The following is an 18,256-nucleotide window of genomic DNA, read 5'->3' on the forward strand; positions in this document are numbered from 1 at the left end:
GGCCATCGTCTCAATGTGTTAGTAGTTCACAGTAAAAAAGTTTATCCAGAAAAGAAAATTGTGAGGTAAATTGTAAAAAAAAGAGTGGAGGAAGGCTTGTCTTCCTAAACGGTAAATACCATAAAGCCCAGGAATTAACGGTGCTGGTGCACAGACAGTAGACCAAGAGTCCGGAAGTAGATCCAACATAAAAATACAGTGTCTCATTATTAGAAAGGATAGGAATTCCCCAAATAGTCCCAAATTATTTGGGGACAAGTGGGCATCCAAATGGGAAGAAAACTTTGAGTCCCTACTTTATTTATTTTTAAATTTGTATTTATTTTAAGAGTGTGTGTGTATTGGGGGTTAGGAAGGGCAGAGAGAGAGAGAATCCCGATGCAGGGCTCGAACTCCTGAACTGTGAGATCATGATCTGAGCTGAAATCAAGAGTCAGATACTTAACTGACGGAGCCACCCGGGTGCTCCTGAATCTCTAATCTTTTTTTTTTTTTTTTTTCCTGAATCTCTAATCTTTACAGCAAAATAAATCCTAGTGGTCAGAGATAAAGTAAAAAGCAGAAATCTCAGAAGCAAACCTGGAGAATGTGCTTTAAAATTTCACATTGAGGGGGGCGCCTGGGTGGCTCAGTCGGTTGAGCGCCGACTTCGCTCAGGTCACGATCTCGCGGTCCGTGAGTTCGAGCCCCGCATCGGGCCCCTGTGCTGACAGCTCAGAGCCCGGAGCCTGTTTCAATTCTGTGTCTCCCTCTCTCTGACCCTCCCCCATTCATGCTCTGTCTCTCTCTGTCTCAAAAATAAATAAACATTAAAAAAAAAAAATTTTTTTTTTAAATAAAATTTCACATTGAGGAATTAATGTCTTAGAACGAATAAACCTCCCAAAGCCATACAAAAATCAATTAATTTGATATCTAAACAAATTTTCCTAAAAGGCAAAAATAAAGTCAAATGACAGAAAAATTCACAAGACCTATCAAAGAGGCTTTTGTCATCATATAAAGAAAATACTAACAGACCAATAGAAGAATGGGCTGATGAATAGATAATTCACCAAAAGGGAAATAAAGATCCTTTTAAACTCGTGGAAAGACACCCTCCGTACTCATAACAAGGCCTTACAGACCTTCCCCCATGATGTGAAAACATGGCGGAATTTTGCCACGCTGCAGGGGGCGGGCAGGGAGGGTCACCGGCGGGGGCGAATGTTACCGCCCCCTCCTGGGACAGAGCAAAATTCCACGTATATATTCACTGCACCAGTATGTTTGATAGCAAATGATAAAAATGGTCTAAAGGTGTGTTGAGACTTAACCGGATGATAAGGGGTGAAACCTCCGTACAAGCGAATAGTGTGCGGGTACGCACACGAATCCCCAGGGGTTCCTCCTCCCGGAACTCGTCCAGCCCCCGACAGGAGCAGGGGTGGTGGGGGGCCCCTGAGGGGCAACCGCCCCTGGAGCCGCGCAGGCTGGAGCCGCGTCAGCCTCCCGCCTGTGCAGAGGGAGCGTGTGTGACCGCGGGGCCCCAGGCCGCACGGAGACACGCAGGTGCCCCCCGATGCGAGCGTGGGATCCGACAAGCCATGGAAGAGCAGAACACAGAAGGCCCCGGGGACCTCCGACCAGATGGGTGTGGGGAATTTTGGGTGTGACATCTCTGTCTCAGAGTAAATTTTGTAAGGTTTTTATCTTCTTGGGAAATAACGTTGGAATTTAGGATTTGCTTCCCAATGTCGGGGGCCGGGGGATTTGGGAGGATAGAACCCACAACGGCCATGGAGGCTGCACAGGGACATGGCACACAGACACATGCCACATGGGGGACAGCCACACGGGACACGCCGCACGGGGACACAAATGGGGGGATAGCCACATGAGGGACACACTGTGGGGGACACACCACACGGGAACAGTGGGGATGGCTGAATGAGGCTGGCTTCCTGCGGCTTTGGGGATAAGGCTGAGATGTGCTAGGAAGTTTGCTTGATTAAAAGACGACGACAGGGGAGCCTGGGATCCAGCCCCCACACTGGGCTCTGTGCTAACAACACGGAGCCTTCCTGGGACTCTCCCTCTCTCTCTGCCCCTCCCCTGCTCCCGTGTGTCACAAAATGAACATTATTTTGTGTCTCAAAATAAAGAAACATTAAAAAAAAGATAACAGATGGTACCAGCGGGTTCATATGGAATAACCTGCAAGATACATCATGTAAAACAAGCAAAATACAGAAAAAGTATGTATAACATGCTGCCATTTGCTTAGAGAAATCCCACACATTTGTGTCTGTGTTGGCTGACTCTGGCCGAAAATACAAGAAACTGGTGCCTGTGGGGGTCCCTCCAGGGACACAGAGTGAGGGATGGGAAAAGAGCTTCACCTCCCACCCAAAGCCTGCTTGCCAGGAGGGGTTTTCATTGTGGGGAGCGTTCTAATTGCCGGCAGGTTTTTGGTCCCAGAGAAGTAGACTCTTACCAGAGCTCGTCTCCTCTGAAAAATTACGTGTACATTTGTGCAGAATTGAAGTGTCTCTGTACAACCTTATAATTATCCATCCAGTCTCCCTGGCGACTTGGAACCTTGCTTACCTTGGCTTTAAACAGCCTCTTTCCTTTTAGGAAACTGCTTTCAAACCAGAAAACCCAAAGCCAGGTGGGCAGAGGTGGGTCTGTGTCACCCCTCCCCTGGAGCGCAGGCAGGACCGGCCATGGGACACAGCTAAGGGGTGGGACGTCACTTGTGTGACTTGGTCCGTCTTGCTAGCAGACCCTGCCCCTTGCCAGCTTGGAGAGAATATGCTGCCACGTTGCAGGAGGGGGTGGGGGTGGGGGTGGGGGCGGGGCACGTGGCAAGAAACAGCTAGCAAAGCACTAAAGCCCTTGGTCCAACATCCTCCAGGGTCTGGCTTCTGCCAACAGTTCTGACCCTGCTCCGGGCAAGCCTCCCCATGTGACCGCGTCTTGGCTGGCACCTCACCAGCAGCTTCGCCTCTGGGCCCCACCTCTGGTGCCTGATTTCTGAACCACAGACGCTGTGAGGTAAGAAGTGTGTGTTGTGTGGGGCTAGCTTGTGATTGTCACCACATAGCAGTAGTTAAATAAACAGGGCCAAGCTGGCAAACAGACAAGCAGGACAAAACCTCTGGGTGACAGCTGGGGACAGGAGCTTGCCGCAGCCGTGGTGCATGGAAAGCCAGACCGCCATGTGCCCAAGAACGGGGCCGGCCCACATCTGCACACCACACATGACACTCGTAGAAGGAAATGCAGGGGGAAAGCTGGCGGGCCTGGATTTGGCCGTGGTTTCTTAGCTGTGGCACCAAAAACATGAGCAACTAAGTTAAAAACAGATAAACTGGACTTTGTCAAAATGAAATACTTTTTGTACCAAAGGACCCCGTCAAGAGAGAAAAAGGAGAACCTGTAGAACAGGAGAGGGTGTCTGCATCTGGAACACACGAAGAACTCCGGCTCGACAAGATGAAACCCAGATAAAACGCGGGCAAAGGACACCAACAGACCTTTCTCCCAGGACGACACCCGCACGGCCAACAAGCAGCTGCAAAGACTTGGCATCATCAGTTGTCAGGAAGACGCACGATCAAAACCACACTTAGCAGCCACCCGGACGGCTGGAACACCACCGCCAGCGGACAGCGTGGAGACGCTGGTGCCCCTGCGCTGCAGTGGGAACGTGAAATGGTGCCACATTGAACACGGTGACCCCGTGACCCAAACACTGAACACGGTGACCCCGTGACCCCCCACTTCCGAGAGACGGACACGCTTCTGCACAAACCGCACAGGAAGGCTCACGGCCACGTGGTTCTAACCGCCACCTTGTGAGTCGTCTGTCGCTGAGGAACGGGTCAGCACTGGCACAGCAGCCTGGGACAACACGTGTCTGCTTCTGGCAGTTTCCACAGGCGGGGACTCGGGATGGCCCCTCCAGCAAGAGGCAGAGTCCAGCCCCTTGGAGCCGTGCTCCCAGCCCCACCTGGGGGCCCTTCCCCGGGCCACCGGCCCCGCCCGACCTGAGGTGTTGGCCGCACAGGGTCTTAAAGCAGCCAGCAGGGAAGAAGGGCGCCCCCTCCCTGAGCCCAAGGCTCAGAGCAGGACGGACTGCGCCTCCCGAAGGCTCCTGGTGCCCTGGTTACTGCGCCTCCAGCTCAGCCTCACGGGCTGGCAGCTGCTGGAAGAGGTGGCACGTGTCCCCGTCCATCCTGTGGTCCCCCCCCCCCCCCCCCCCGCAGCAAGCACTGGGCCCTGCATGCCCGTTCGGCCCACCTGAGCCCACTGGCCCCATAGCTGGGGTGCACTAGGCATCCAAATGTGAAAGATGACATGTGTATTTATACAAGTGAGAATGCAGCTCTCCGACCCCGGAGAAGGATTTCCTCCACGGAACACAGGTGTTCATCGTAAGAGAAAGGTTATGAATGTCCCCGTGTGGGAAGTAACCTTTCCTGGAAGGCTCCATGGAAAGGCAAGTCCCACGTGGGAGAAAATGTTTGCGGCTCTAACAGACGGAGGACGGGCACCAGAATCTGTGCAGAGTGCCTGGAGGTCAGCAAGGCAAGAGGCGGCCCTACGGGCACGTCCGGCGGGAGAGGCAGGCTGAGCCTGCTGGAGGTCTCACGAAGGTGGTGAGGGCTGGGGGTGGGGCCTCCCAAGACCCTTCAGGTCTCCAGGCGCGAGAACGTCCGGACTGTGCCCTTGCCGTTGCCAGGCTGGATGTGACCAGGGCTCACAGCCGGATTTCACCAAGTAGATTCACAGGCCAGCCTGACGTGGGCAAGCAGACCGGGGTCCCCAGGACCCCGCTGTGTGATCCCAACACAAAGCTGGAGCTGAGAAGCGGGCACCCGTGTCCCCGGGACCCTGCGGAGGGGGTGGGGAGGATGTGGTGGGGAGAGTTCTCGGGACGGCCCTGGGCACGGGGACCACGGTGCTGGGTCAGAGGGGTGTCTCAGGGACGCTTCCACCACCTTCCACCCTTCGTCTCTGCCACAGCATCCGATCAGCACCCGGAAGGTGCCTCAGGCCTGGCACCGAGCAGGTTTCCAAAAAATGTTGCTTTTATAGCAATGCAGCCCATTTTACACAGGCACCATGGCGGCCTCTCCCAACACCCCAGCGGACCCCTGAGAGCAGCGGTCACCACCCCCGGCCCGAGACCACGGCTCCAGACAGGTGGCCCAAGCCAAGGGCCTGGATGCCTGGCCACGTGTCAGACGTCTTGATCCCACAGCTGGGGCCTTGTTCCAGCCACGCCGTCATCAGTGGAGCCCAGCCACGGCTGACACTCACCAGCTTCACGCAGATGACGAAGGGCGGCCGTGCAGCTCGGAAGTGCAGGATCGGAACCCGAGGCTTCGGCCTTTCCTGAGGGAGGAGAGGCGTCGTGGGCTCGGCTCTGTGCTGGCCTTCGGGACGCCCGGATGCGCCAGACATGCGCACCTGTGGCTGCCCCGCAGCCTTCACCCCTGTCCGGCCCTGAGGTGCCCTCCAGTGGGAGGACGGGCCAGGCAGGGACACTGGTCACTCTGGGGCCCGAGTCGCCCAGGAAATGGGTTCACCTGTGCTGGGCCTGGCAGCTTTGTGGCTGCAGGCGGCCTTCCCCAGGGAGGAAGGTTCTGTGCACTGGCTGCTCTGTTTCCTGGCGGGGTAGGGGTGGTGACCCGTGTGTGACCCAGGCCCTCCTTGGAGGGGCTCCTGGGCCCCACGCACCTGAGAGTCTTCGTGGCAATAGAAGCCTTTCCTGATCTTGTTCTCGTCCACGTCACAGAAAGCAACCACCTGGGGGTGCAGGACACCAGCCTCAGGGACGGGGAGGGTGGGAGGCGTGGGGCAGAGGGGGAGGACGGGGAGGGGGACGGGGACCCACCTTGCGCCGCATCCCGGCTGTCAGGCTGCGATAGAGCCGGCGGCCTTGCCTGCCCGCGTTCCAGATGGTGAAGGTGGCCCAGTGTGGCAGCACCCGCTCTTCCAGAAAGCGCACGCGATGGGTCCAGATGGTGGTCCTGTGGGGGCACGGGGGGCGGGGGGGGTGAACCACGTGGGCGGGGCCCCCAGCTGTCCCCAGACCTTCCTCCCTACCCGGCATTGGCTGAAGGAATGAAGGGTGAACGAGGGCCACGCTGCCTCACCCACCCTCACACCCAGTGGCGCATGCCTTTCTCAGGGCCGTGTCCTCGCGGACCCAAGGGACACGAGGCACAGACCCTGGGGAGCCTGAGGGGACGTAGCCACCCCAATGTCAGGTGAGCTCAGGCAAGCACAAGAGCCTGCGCATGTCCCAAGAGCCGCCTGGAGGTGAAGGTTTCCTGCGGGAGCTTCCCGCCTGGCCCACGTGGGGACCCCTCCATAGGCGCCTTGCTACAAGCAGACTGGAGGCCCAGCCACTACCGGGGTGGGGGGCTGGCACACTCAGCTGTTTCCTGTTTAATGTGGTCACACGTGAAAAGGGCCTAAATCACAGGCGTGAAAGCATCGCTAAGAATTTGGAGGGCAGGGGCACCTGGGTGGCTCAGCTGGTTCAATGTCCGGCTCTAGATTTCAGCTCAGGTCATGATCCCAGGGTCATGAGATTGAGCCCCACGTTGGGCTCTGTGCTGACAGCTTGGAGCCTGCTTGGGATTCATTCTCTCTCACTCTCTCTGCCCCTTCCCCGACTTGCTCTCTAATAAATAAACTTATTATCGCCATGCCCCAGCGTGTTTGTGGACATTTGAAGACGTGCCCCAGCCCCGACCCAGGAGCTCAGGGATGAGGCAGCGCAAGGGGCCACGCAGAGGAGCCACCCGCACCTCCAGTCTGCTCAGGTGTCCGGGGCCCTGAGATGCCGGCACGTGATGATACAATTTAGAAACTGTCACAAACACACGTGCCTTATGGAAAACAGGACAGTTCCCGCAGCAGCATGGCCAGCGACCCGCAGACCAGAACGTGCCCACGCGCTACGGCCTTCCTGTCCCTGGGCAGCCGCTGGGTCAGAGAGGCCATAGGAGAAGGTGGTGCTCACGCGGGAAGGGCAGCGGGCAGCGCGTGCGGTCAGGGAGCCATTGCATGTGGTCCAAGTGGAAAGACGCGGGGGAAGGCGTGACCGCCGCGCACCCACCGTGCTGGCCTTGGCCGCGGGGCTGGGAAGGTGGCCGCGGGAAATAGGGTGAAAATTGCCCAATGAGGTAACCGCTGGCCATTCCCAGTTTAAAATACAAGGACAACCCGGGAGAGCTCTCACAGGGGGGCCTCTCGGCAGAGTCTGAGGAAACTCAACTCCCGACAAGCCCGAGGGTGTAATTAAAGCTCATTACTCTGAGGTTTTGCCACTCACAGCTCAAAGCATTTAATCCAACACAGAAACTAACATGAGATCACTTCTTTTGTGTTGTGGGTGGCAAAGCCTCACGCTGCAAAAAAGAGAGAAACCTCTCAACATAAAAGACAGTGATCCCATGCAAACAAGATGAGGGCGTGTGGGGACAAAGCCCAGTGGCCGGCAGCTGGTCCTTCCTGGACACGCGGGCTCCTGCCACACTGTGGGCCACCACTGAGTCCTACAGAGAGATCCCTTTCCGCTGTCTTCTGAGAATCTAAGGTGAGGACACATGGATGGGAACATTCACGATGATGACAGAGGAGAGCCCCGACGTCCCACCCCTGATGGCACATGGAGAAGGTCCCACCCCTGATGGCCGTGGGGGGGGGGTTCCCAATGTCCCAGCCCTGATGGCATGTGGTGGAGTCCCACCCCTGATGGCATGTGTGGGGGGGTTCCCAATGTCTCAGCTCTGATGGCATGTTGGGGGGGGTTCCCAATGTCCCACCCCTGACAGCACGTTGTGGGGGGTTCCCAATGTCCCAGCCCTGATGGCACGGGGGGGGGGGGGTTCCCAATGTCCCCTATGTCATGGATCTAATTTCTATCTAGTTCTAATTACTGTCACCAAACGCTGGATCCAGTCCCACGTGCACACGCCAGCGGCAATTCCCCCCCACTGTGGAGTAGTTGTGATGTCGAACAGCATGCTTTCTGCCTGGTGGGAGTGCTTCCAGGAAGCACCATCCCACAAAAGCATCTTTTGTGTCTGGCCTCTTTAGTGACCATATTGCTTTGACATTAACCCCGGTCCCTGTGTCTATCAGTGGTTATCTGTTCAATTATCGATGGCCATTTGGATTGTTCCCAGTTCTTGGCTGTATCAGCAGCGATATGTTGAACGATGCTTTCACGTCTCTTGCCTAAACACCCACACGTGGACTGCTGGGGCACCGGGGATATTAATTAATTTAAAGAATGCCAGGTTTCCAGAGAGGATGTACTTTTACACTCCTGAGAGCAGAGTATGACAGTTCTGGTAGAGCCACACTTTTTCACCCGTTAGAATTGGCAGACGTTACCTTTAGCCCTTCTGTTGGAGGTGTAGAGGGTTTACATTATTTACGTATTACACGGTATTGTTTTGTGAAATGTTGTGTTTGTTGAAGTATTCTGCCTTTCTTCGTGGGTGCTCGGGGTCCTGTACGCACCTCCCATTTGGTCCCTTCAGATACATGGATTGTGAACGTCTCCTCTCAGAATGCAGTCTGCCACTCAACCTCCGAACGGTGTCTCTTGATGAGCAAAGGTTTTTAATTTTTATCAAGTCCACTTTATGAAGTTTTAAATGGTGAATGCTTCTCACATCCTCACTGAGAAGTTTTTGTCTGCCCTGAAGTTGTGAAGACGTGCCCTAGTGTTTGCTCCAGATGCTTTCTACTTTAGCTGTTTCTGTATTTTTATCTAAGATCCACCTGGAATTAGTTTTTCTGTATGGTTTGTGATTTTCTTTCTTTTTTTTCTCATGTGAATATCTAGTTCCACTTGTTGAAAATACTTTCCATTTCCACTGAATGCCTTTGGAGACTTTGTTGAAAATCAATCTGTGATACAATTTTGAGCGTATTTCTGGATTGTTTCCCTGGTCTCTCTCAATGCTGTTGCTGTTTCCTGACCGCCGTGTAAGACTTCAGAGTAAGTCTTGAAATCTAGCGCGGGGAGTCCTCAAATTTTGCTCTTTTTAAGGCTGTTTTGGCCATTCTGGGTCCTTCAATTTTCCACGAGGATTTCAGAACCAAGATATCAATTTCCACAAAGAAGCCAGCAGGCTCCTGTCCTGGGACCGCGAGTTTGGGAAGAATGAGCACCAACGTTACTGAGTCTTCAGACCACGAAGGTGGCACCCCTGCGTCCGCCCTACAGGGTTTCCTGGATTTCCTGCAGCACTTTGCAGACATACACACACCTTGTGAAATTTACCCACAAGCATTTTATGTTTGGTGCCACCACACAGATGCCTTAACTGTGCTTTCAATCGTTCATGGCAAATGCGTGGATTGTGTGCTCCGGCTGAATTCTATAAATTGTGACCATTTTAGTTTCATCAAATTAAATTTTTTTCTAATTTCCTGTGTGATTTTTTTTTTCCCCTCGGTTGCCTAATTTCCAAGTATTTTGGACTTCTAGGATGTGTTAATGATTTCTAATTTAATTCTATGTGGTTATAAAACATACCTTGTATGACTGCAATCATTTGAAATTGATTCAGAGTTGTTTTCTGGTCCAAAGTATTGTCCATCTTGCATCTTAAAGGGACAACGTCTTCTGTGGTCGAGTGTATGTCCCGAGTCAGGTCACGGTTACCAGTGTGACTCCAGTACCCTGGCAGACTTCCCTGTTTCTCTCGGTTACTGGAACGTGGCACAAAACCTCCAACTGTAGCTGCGGACTGTTTCTGTTGGGGTTTTTCACGTGGAGACTGTGATTAGACACACAGACATCTGGTGCTTTGTCCTGTGACATGACCTCTTCCCCTTGGGTGTAAATCACACTGGCACAGAGTCAGCTTCATGACAATAAACCGAAAACAATGATGCCCCACCAAAGCTATTACATAAAAATTCAGATTTAACAGAGGACAACCAAAATTGAGCTCTTCTGCTGAAAGCCGGAAAATGGAAGTTTCAACATGCAACAATACGCCTGACCTCCCGAGTCAACATGGATACTGCAACCTGGGCCCCACACGTGACCGTCACACAGACTGGCACCACGCCTCCCGTGTAGGTGGATGGCAGCCCTCCCCAGACGAGGCCGCTCAGCTGAGAAGCTGCAGCCTTCTCACACCCTGCAGGGAAGCACAGTGAACCCTGCTTCCAAGACAGGAACGCGCCCCGGGGTCAAGCTCTTCGCATTCAGAGGGCCCAGTTCCCCCAACCCTGTTCCCAAAAGTGAGCAGTGTCACAACCCTGAGGCACCAAGGGGACACACACTTGTAATTGTGAGAAACGTGCCCACGCACGCACAGTTCAAACCGAAGAAACAGGAAGACGCCCCTTCCCTCGCTTCGCCTTCCTCCATGTTCCACCCCTCCTGCCCGGGCAGGACACGCCCGAGGACACGCCGGCCACTGGGGACATGGGGCCGAGCAGATGCCATCACAGCAGCCCCCTCGGTGGGGGCAGAGAGGGCACAATGAGCCCACCTGTAGCCAAGTTAGACGGGCACCGGGCTCACAGGGAGGCTGCCATCAGCTCACGGCAATTGAGACCAACACTTCAATGGGACACGTACGCAAGATTCTACCTCACTGTGAAAAAGGGGACAGACGTGGCCTTCATCCTGGGGAAACCGCAACCATAGACCCTGGGACGGCTTTCCCCCATGAAGGCCACAGACTCTGTGTACCCACACTGGCCATGCTCACCTGGGGTAGAGACCCACACCAGGTGACCTGTGTCTACCCCACTGATCCTGGCTTAGACTTTGGCCATCCCTGCACCCTCCACCCTGGCCCCCGGCCTCTCCCCCGACCCCAGCCCTTCACACTTGACCCTGGCCCCTCACCCTCAACCCCAGACCCTGACCCCTCACGCTCGACCCTGGCCCCTGGTCCTTCATGCTCAACCCTGGACCTCGACCTGGACCCTAATCCCTCACCTTTGACCCTGGACCTCAGCCCCTCATGCTCAACCCTGGCCCCTCGTGGCCCCCAGACCAGGTCTGGAACCCTGGGACGTACATACTCGAGGACAGAGTGTGTGGCCGCGTTGGGGTGGTAGCGGTAGAGGAGGAGGCTCTGGTCCACACGGATGACCCCGCCGCCCTTTCTGAGGTGGCTGTAGAAGAACAACAGGTCCTCCGGCTCACCCTGCGGGGGAAACAGAAGCATCGACGTTGCTGGTGTCTCGCTCACCGCAGAAGACACACCTGTGCCAGAGGCTTCCGTGTGAGCGCTAGTTCAGGTGACTGGAGGTGGGGAGTAACGCCCAGCCTCATCTGCAAGGCTCCAGTGTCACTGGCGTGCCCAGCACTCAAGTGTGGGGACGTCATCTCAGGATGAGGACGTGATGGCCAGGAAGAGCTAGGGCCACAGGGGTGGACGAAAGTCCCCAGAGTCACCCTCGCTTATGCTCCCCCCCCCACCCCCCACAAACGGGGTCTCTGTGCTGCACGGACCTGAGAGCTCTCCTGTCTTGAGAGAACTCAGCCTCCCACCATCCCCAGCCGGTCGGGCTGGCCGAGCTCAGCACTGAGCACCGAAGCTGGAAGCCAGACACTGGCTCAGCCCCCTTTTCATTCCCTAAACTCTAGAGTGACAGCGGGCGGAGAGGTCTGGGTCCTGCCTACCCTCCTGGCTGTAAGCAGTGCGTCACTGAAGGTGCGCCCCGGGGCCTGGTCTCTGACTGTACAGGTCTACAGCCTGAACCCCAGGCCGGCTCACAAGCCCAAGGCAGCGCGGGCGCCACAGCCAAGCCCGCGACTTGACTGCGGCCTCTCCAGGGCCTCCTGGCCGCTGCCTAGTTTGCCTCTCTCCCCAAGAGGAAGGTCGCATGGCTGCCCTCGGGGGCATGGAATCCCGAGGGAGACCCCATCTCCCACCGCTCCACGCGGCAAGCATGTCCCCAGACTGGCTCTTCGCCAGGTCTCGTCAGCGTTGGTGACACCCAGTACGCCTGGCTCCCCAGGAGCACTGCTGCTTCCGGCTCTGGGCCGGACGCTTCCGGGAAGGGCTGAGCCCCACCAGGAAGCGCTGCGCTGGGCGCAACTCCCGGCTCGGCTCTCGGTTCCCAGGCTCTTTCCAGGCTGCGTCACCGCTACCAACTCAGCCTCTGTACAGTTTTTGGCCATAGGAGTCTGAGCTCCTGGTGAGCAGGTGCCCAGGAGGGTGGACAGTGGCTCAGACTCTCTGCCTTGTGGGGAGCAGTGGTGCTCCAGGGCCACATCCAAGTAAATTCTCACGACTTTCCTTCTGGCCAGAAAGAAGGAAACCCTGAAGGTGAGTTCTTCCAGATCCCAAGAAGAAAGCCCACCTTTTCCTTCCTGTTCCTAAACCTGTAAAGTGCATGGTTACAGTTTGCTCTATAAAGGTTTGGAAAGACAGGAAATTAGAAAAAGGGACCTACGCAAATCACCTGTGACTCTGTCACCACAAAGCTGCTCTGAGCTTCCGTGTGTGGCCCACGTGTTTATTCTCCTGCGGACACACTTTCAGCAGAGCTGCAAAGAGTTTTGAAGCTTGGTTTTTACCTTAATGTTTTATTATAAATCTTTTCACGTCACCGTGGTCTTTGTAAAAACTAGTCCTTCAAGTCACGTGTGCTGACGCACTTGTCCACTCGCACGTTGGAAACGAGGGTGTTCACAGCTTTTCCCCACTGTTAGACTGCTGTGGATCGCCACAGGCTCTGTGCCCAAGTCACCCTGCCGTGAGCACGTGGCACCTTTCGACCGGCTCGGGGTCCGCCCATAATACAAGGAAGTGTGCACCAGACTCCTTGGCTTGGACTCCCGGGCCTGTCTGGCCTTACAGAGTCACCCAGGTGGACAGACACTCTGGAGCCGACCTTGGGAACCAAGGACTGTGCCAGGTCCCGCACGTGGGGGCGTGGCAGGTGGGGCGGGCACACTGAGGGTCCCGGAGGTGGGGGTGTGGCGGGCAGGGCAGCACACCCTGGTGATGGGGTGAGAGGGGATTGGGGTCCTGGGGCAGACGGGAGCACAGAGCAGGCGCCAGTCCCTGATACGCTCTGGAAGCTGCGTGTGACAGTGGCAGGAGAGCGGGTCGTGTGGATCCCTGAGAACAGGGCCACGCAAAGTCATCTACGCGGAGCCAGTGGGAGAGAGTGCAGAAAGTCAGACACTTCCCCAGATGAATAAAATTCAACCTGCTGATGTAACCACAACAAAGACGACCCCGAACCAGGAGTCAGATCAGCATCGAACCATCCCTGCACCTGAGAAGGCAAGGGGGACCCGGGCAGCGGTGTGTGGGGGGGTGTCAGGGGGTGGGGGGGTCGGGGGGAAGGGTGTGCCTCCCAAGCCTGGCCGCTCCTGGCAGCAGACTGGTGATGCTGTGTGCCTGAGGATTTGCTAGAAAACGTCCAACTGCACATTTAAACAGATGAATTGTATGGTACGTGAATTATTCCTCAATAAACCTCTAAAATAAGAGGGGATTGATTGAACTCAAAATAGAAATAGGAGGAAAAGATAAAATCATATGAGAAATGAAGCCTAGAAACGTAGGAGTGGGAGAGAAAGTTCCTGAGAGTAAAGCCAGGGACCATTCCACTGATGTGAAACCAGAGTCTGCAAAACAGAGGAAGAAAACGACAGAGCAGAGGGCACACTGAAAAGTACGTGCCAAGGCAACTCTGGGAAACACAGCAGACCTGTACCCACCTACCGGAAAGGCGCAGCAGTTAAGTCCCTGTGAAGCTATTAGTTTTTGACAAGGAAATAACCCTCAGAGCCTCCAGGCACGATCACGCGCTCACCAGGTAGAGAGACTTCGGTGAGCGTCAGACTCTGGAAAGCAACAAACCAAGGCAAGAGCAGAACAGAATTTTCACTCTCAAGGAAAGGAAATGAGCCAAGGGTGTTCTGTACGGCCATGTCCCTCAAGTAGCAGGACCAAGGACCACGTTCTGAGCGGGACGTGTATGGCTGTGGACGCAGGGTCGGGTGGGCGACGTATCCACGTGTGTATGTCTTCCAACATTACTGGAAATCACACAACAAAACGGGAGAAGGGAAGAGAGGGTCTCACTGCAGGTTGTACAGGAAGCAGATGAGCGTCAGAATACCTTTCGAAAATGGAAAATAGCAGACCAGAGAAGGTTTAAGAAGCATACACAGGACTAAGGGTATCTGAAAAGAGAGAAATACAGAAATAACCACTAGAACAAAATGCAAGCCTTCAACACCAGAGAAATTTAAACAGCCCAGAGTGGGTGATGGCTGCTGTCTCCGGATGGCTGAGTAGCCGCCCTCCTGCAGCAATGACGCGGTGCAGGCCGTGTGTGCAGTGTGCAGGCCGTGGTTGGGGCGGTGGGGGGGGGCGACGCAGACCCCCCAGGGATGGGAGCCACAGCCTTATGGCCCCGATGTCCTCAGGCTGTGGAAGTGAGGAAATCCCATAATGCAGAAGTCAAATAGAAGAAAACATCCACAAGCAAATACCCGGTAAAGAATGCCAACAATGTGGGCGCCTGGGGGGCTCATTAGGTCGAATGCGCAACTCTAGGTTTCCTCCGATCTCATGAGTCATGAGCTGGAACCCCACATCAGGCTCTGCTCTGACAGTGTGGGGCATGCTTGGGATTCTCTCCACCCCCTTCTCTGCCCCTCCCCTGCTCACCCTCATGTGTTCTCTCTCAAAATAAATAAACATTAAAAAAAAAAAAAAAAGAATGCCACCAGTTTGACAACCACAAAACAACCCACTTGAAAGTGGGCAAAAGATTTGGACATTTCATAAAATAACAAACGGCCAATGAACACATAAAAATTGTTTAACATCCTTAGTGGTCTCAGAAACGCAAATAAAAATGAAAAGCCGCCAAGACCAACCAGAATGGCTGACACTGAGAGCTCTGAGCTGCTGGCCGGGCGTTGGCGGGGGGGGGGGGGGGGGGTGCTGCATGGAAGGGCAAGACGTGGGGGGGCTGCACACGGTGTGGGGAGGGCAGGGCATGGGGGGGTGCTGCACGCGGCGGGGGGAGGGCAGGGTGGCCTCCCCCCTCACAAGCCAACTCCAGCCGGCTCTTTCCACCAGACGAAATGCACATCGGGAAAGTGCTGGCGGCCAGCCTTTCTGGGGCAGCCAGTTCTCCCCGGGCAGTGACGGGCCTTCTCCCGACCTTCCCACCCAGGCCAGCCTGCCCTCAGAAGGCATGTTCAGAACGAACAAAGGCCTTTTTGTTACTTTCCTTTTTGTGTAAGGGCCTGAACTGGTTGCCTCCTGGGGGCATTCAGATTCCCTAGCTTGGTAGCAGAGGCTGCTTACCACGGCTGGATGCCACCCTGTGCCAGCACGGTACCTACCTCCAAATCTCCCCTCCCCCTCCCAGCCTGCCTCTGCAAGTGCATTTCCCAGTTAAAACCTGTCCACCTTGTAGGTCCAGCTCACAACCACTATTTCCATCCCCCTGGAGCCCCGGCTTATTTGCTGACCCTTGGGCCACCCCAGTCCACACCTCTGGTCACCTGCTACATCATTTAGCACCTGGACTGTTTTCTGCTGCTTCGGCCACTTGCCCCTCTCTCCACAGAGTAGGAGCCACAGGCTCTTGGCCCTGGGTAGACTGTGGCTCTTCACTAAGGCCCATGGAAAATTACCTGAGGGCCAGTCCCCAAACCTGATTTCTGGTCCCTGATCCCTGGTGCCTGGCCTGTGATCTCTAATTTCTGATCCGTGGTCTCTGGGCTCTGATCTCCGGTACCTAAACTCTGGTCCCTGATCGCTGGTGCCTGGTCTGTGATCTCTAATTTCTGGCCTGTGGTCTCTGGGCCCCGACCTCCGGTCCCTAAACTCTGGTCCCTGATCCCTGATCTGTGATCTCTAATTTCTGGTCCGTGGTCTCTGGCCCCTGATCTCTGGTGCCTGGCCTGTGATCTCTAATTTCTGGTCCGTGGTCTCTGATCCCTGGTACCTGGTCTGTGATCTCTAATTTCTGGTCTATGGTCTCTGATCCCTGATTTGTAGTCTTTGGCCCCTGATCTGGTCCCTAAACTCTGGTCCCTGATCCCTGTTCTCTGATTTCTAGTCTCTAGTCCCCAATCTCAGGTGCCTCATCTCTGATCCTTGGTCCCTGAACTTTGATCAATGTTCCTGATCTCTGGTCCCCAGTCCTTCAACTTGGATCCCTGATCTCTGATCCCTGGTCTCTGGTCCATAGTCTCTGATCCCTGGTGCTTGAAATCTGACTTCTGGTCCCTGAAATAAATCTGGTCTCTGGTCTCTGCTCCCTGATATCTGATTCTTGGTCCCTGATCCCTGATTGCTGTCCCTAATATCTGATCCCTGGTCTTTGATATCTGGTGCCTGATCTCTGGTCCCTGATATGTGATCCTTGATCCCTTGTCTCTGGTCTCTGGTCCCTCAGCCCTGGTACAAAGGGACTGATGGCCTTTCTTTGCCCCCAGGAACTTCTACTCCAGGAAGAATTGCCTTGAGCTAAAAGGCTTGATGTACTTTGAATCCTGAGACCACTCATGGCTGTGAATTAGGGATTTGTCAGATCTTTCAGTCAGTGTTCCTCAGGGATCACCTCCCGATGACCATTTCTGGGCCATTTTCTGCAGAAGAATATGAAAGCGGGTGCTTGGATTCAGGTCCAAAGAGAACAGGGGCCTTTTGTAGCACCTGCTTAGGTGGGGAGATTTGCTGGAGTTTCCCTTTACCCACCCTGTTGTCTCACAGTCAGGGAGAACTTGTTGGCTGAGAGCCACCCCCCCCCCCCAAAAAAAAAGAAAAAGCTCTGCCTGCCTTGGCCCCTGCTGCTGCTGGTGAAGTTGAGACTGGGGCCCCTGGGCAGGGTGGTATCACACGTACATAGTTCTATCTGTATGAATTTGCGGGGAGAAACAAGAACACAGGGATGATACCAAATGCCCTAAAATCATGAATTAGCACACCTCCATGACAAAGTGACCTGGTCTCCCATCCCAGCAAGGTGGAGAGACGGGAAGGTCAGACAGTGCACGGCAGAGTAATTTACATGTCCACTAGCTGTGGCCCAGTCCATGGAGTGAACAGGAGGGTGACTCCATGGCCTGTGCTTTCCTACGAACAGCTGTTAAGCCAGGATGAGGTAGCCTGGGCCTGCACACAGAAATCCCAGGTGGTGCCAGGGCCTCAGATACTCTCTGGAACACTCAGCCGAGCTGGCAGGAGAAGTGCTGGGAAGGCCTTCATGGAAGGCATTTTCCTAATCCCTGGATCCCCAGAGAGGGCACAGCACCCTTGAAGTAGGTAGGGCTGGGATTCAGGGAATTCGCACCCCAGAGTGTTACCCCAGAGGAGGGGGCCCACAAGGGGCCCACACTTACCTGCCCGCCTTCGTCAAATGGGCCCACGTGGGAGAACCATGCTCGAGAGCAGAACCAGGTGGGCATGATCACAGTTGGGCCATTGGAGGTAAAGACCTAGAAGCAACGACACTGACATAATTATTGGAGAACACCTTATCACAAACAACTTACAACTTCTCTTCCACAAAGTGTAAGTCAGAAAGTGACAAATGAATTTGCCTTTCTTTGAGGTACAGCAGTTCAAGGGACTTTACAGCCACATCAACAGTATCTGGTGCCCAAGGCTAACAGATGGGGGAAGAGGGGCCCACAGAATGAGTGGCCCCACTGGGGTCCTGTTCCCAGGTTAACGCTCACTGATTGTGTTCAATAAGGAGGTCCCCCTGCTTTTGACTGGTGGTGAAGCTTCATGTGAAAACAAAACATAAATATGTTGCTTTTAATTAGGACAAGAAAAACTGAAACAGGATAAAAAGATAGTGTACATGAGACAGATAGACTCCTAGAAAGACATGAATCATCGAAATTGACTGAAAAAGAAATAGAAACTATGAATAGATCTATGACAGGTAAGAGACTGAAAAAGTAGTTTTAAAAAAAACCCCAACCACAACTTCCCACAAAGAAAAGCCCAGGTCCAGAGGGCTTCACCAGTAATTCTATCAGATATTTAACAAATTGATATCAATGCTTCACAAAGTCTTCCAAACAACAGAAAAGTATGGGAGACACTTCCTGAGTCATTCTGGAAGAGACCAGCATTATCCTGACACCAAATCCAGTCAAAAATATCACAAAACTACACACCAAGATCCCTTATGAATACAGTTGCAAAAATGTTCAACAAAACACTAGTGAATGGAGTCCCAACATCATAGAAAAAGGACCCTACACCAT

General features: G+C 54.3%; 1 protein-coding gene across 11 annotated transcripts in view; it reads right to left on the minus strand.

Moving 5' to 3' along the window:
- The window catches only part of QTGAL (queuosine-tRNA galactosyltransferase), a 98,177-nt gene that overhangs the window by 8,479 nt on the left and 71,442 nt on the right, over positions 1-18,256 (minus strand). For 10 of the 11 annotated variants that reach the window (XR_013552170.2, XR_013552169.2, XM_078437962.2 and 7 more), the window contains 5 exons: positions 17,378-17,473; positions 11,068-11,192; positions 5,888-6,023; positions 5,731-5,799; positions 5,311-5,385 (listed from right to left, as the gene is read on the minus strand). Coding sequence is in view for 8 of the 11 variants with exons in the window: in XM_078437962.2 (XP_078294088.1) it covers positions 5,311-5,385; positions 5,731-5,799; positions 5,888-6,023; positions 11,068-11,192; positions 17,378-17,473 (501 nt within the window). In the remaining 3 variants the exon portion in view is untranslated. Of the gene's footprint in view, positions 1-3,521; positions 5,386-5,730; positions 5,800-5,887; positions 6,024-11,067; positions 11,193-17,377; positions 17,474-18,256 lie in introns of all 11 variants that reach the window. The other variant, XR_013552168.2, reaches the window with a different exon arrangement.

Source organism: Panthera onca, chromosome E1 (genome assembly GCF_046562875.1).
Source record: "Panthera onca isolate mPanOnc1 chromosome E1, mPanOnc1 haplotype 2, whole genome shotgun sequence".
Taxonomy (NCBI): Eukaryota; Metazoa; Chordata; class Mammalia; order Carnivora; family Felidae; genus Panthera; species Panthera onca.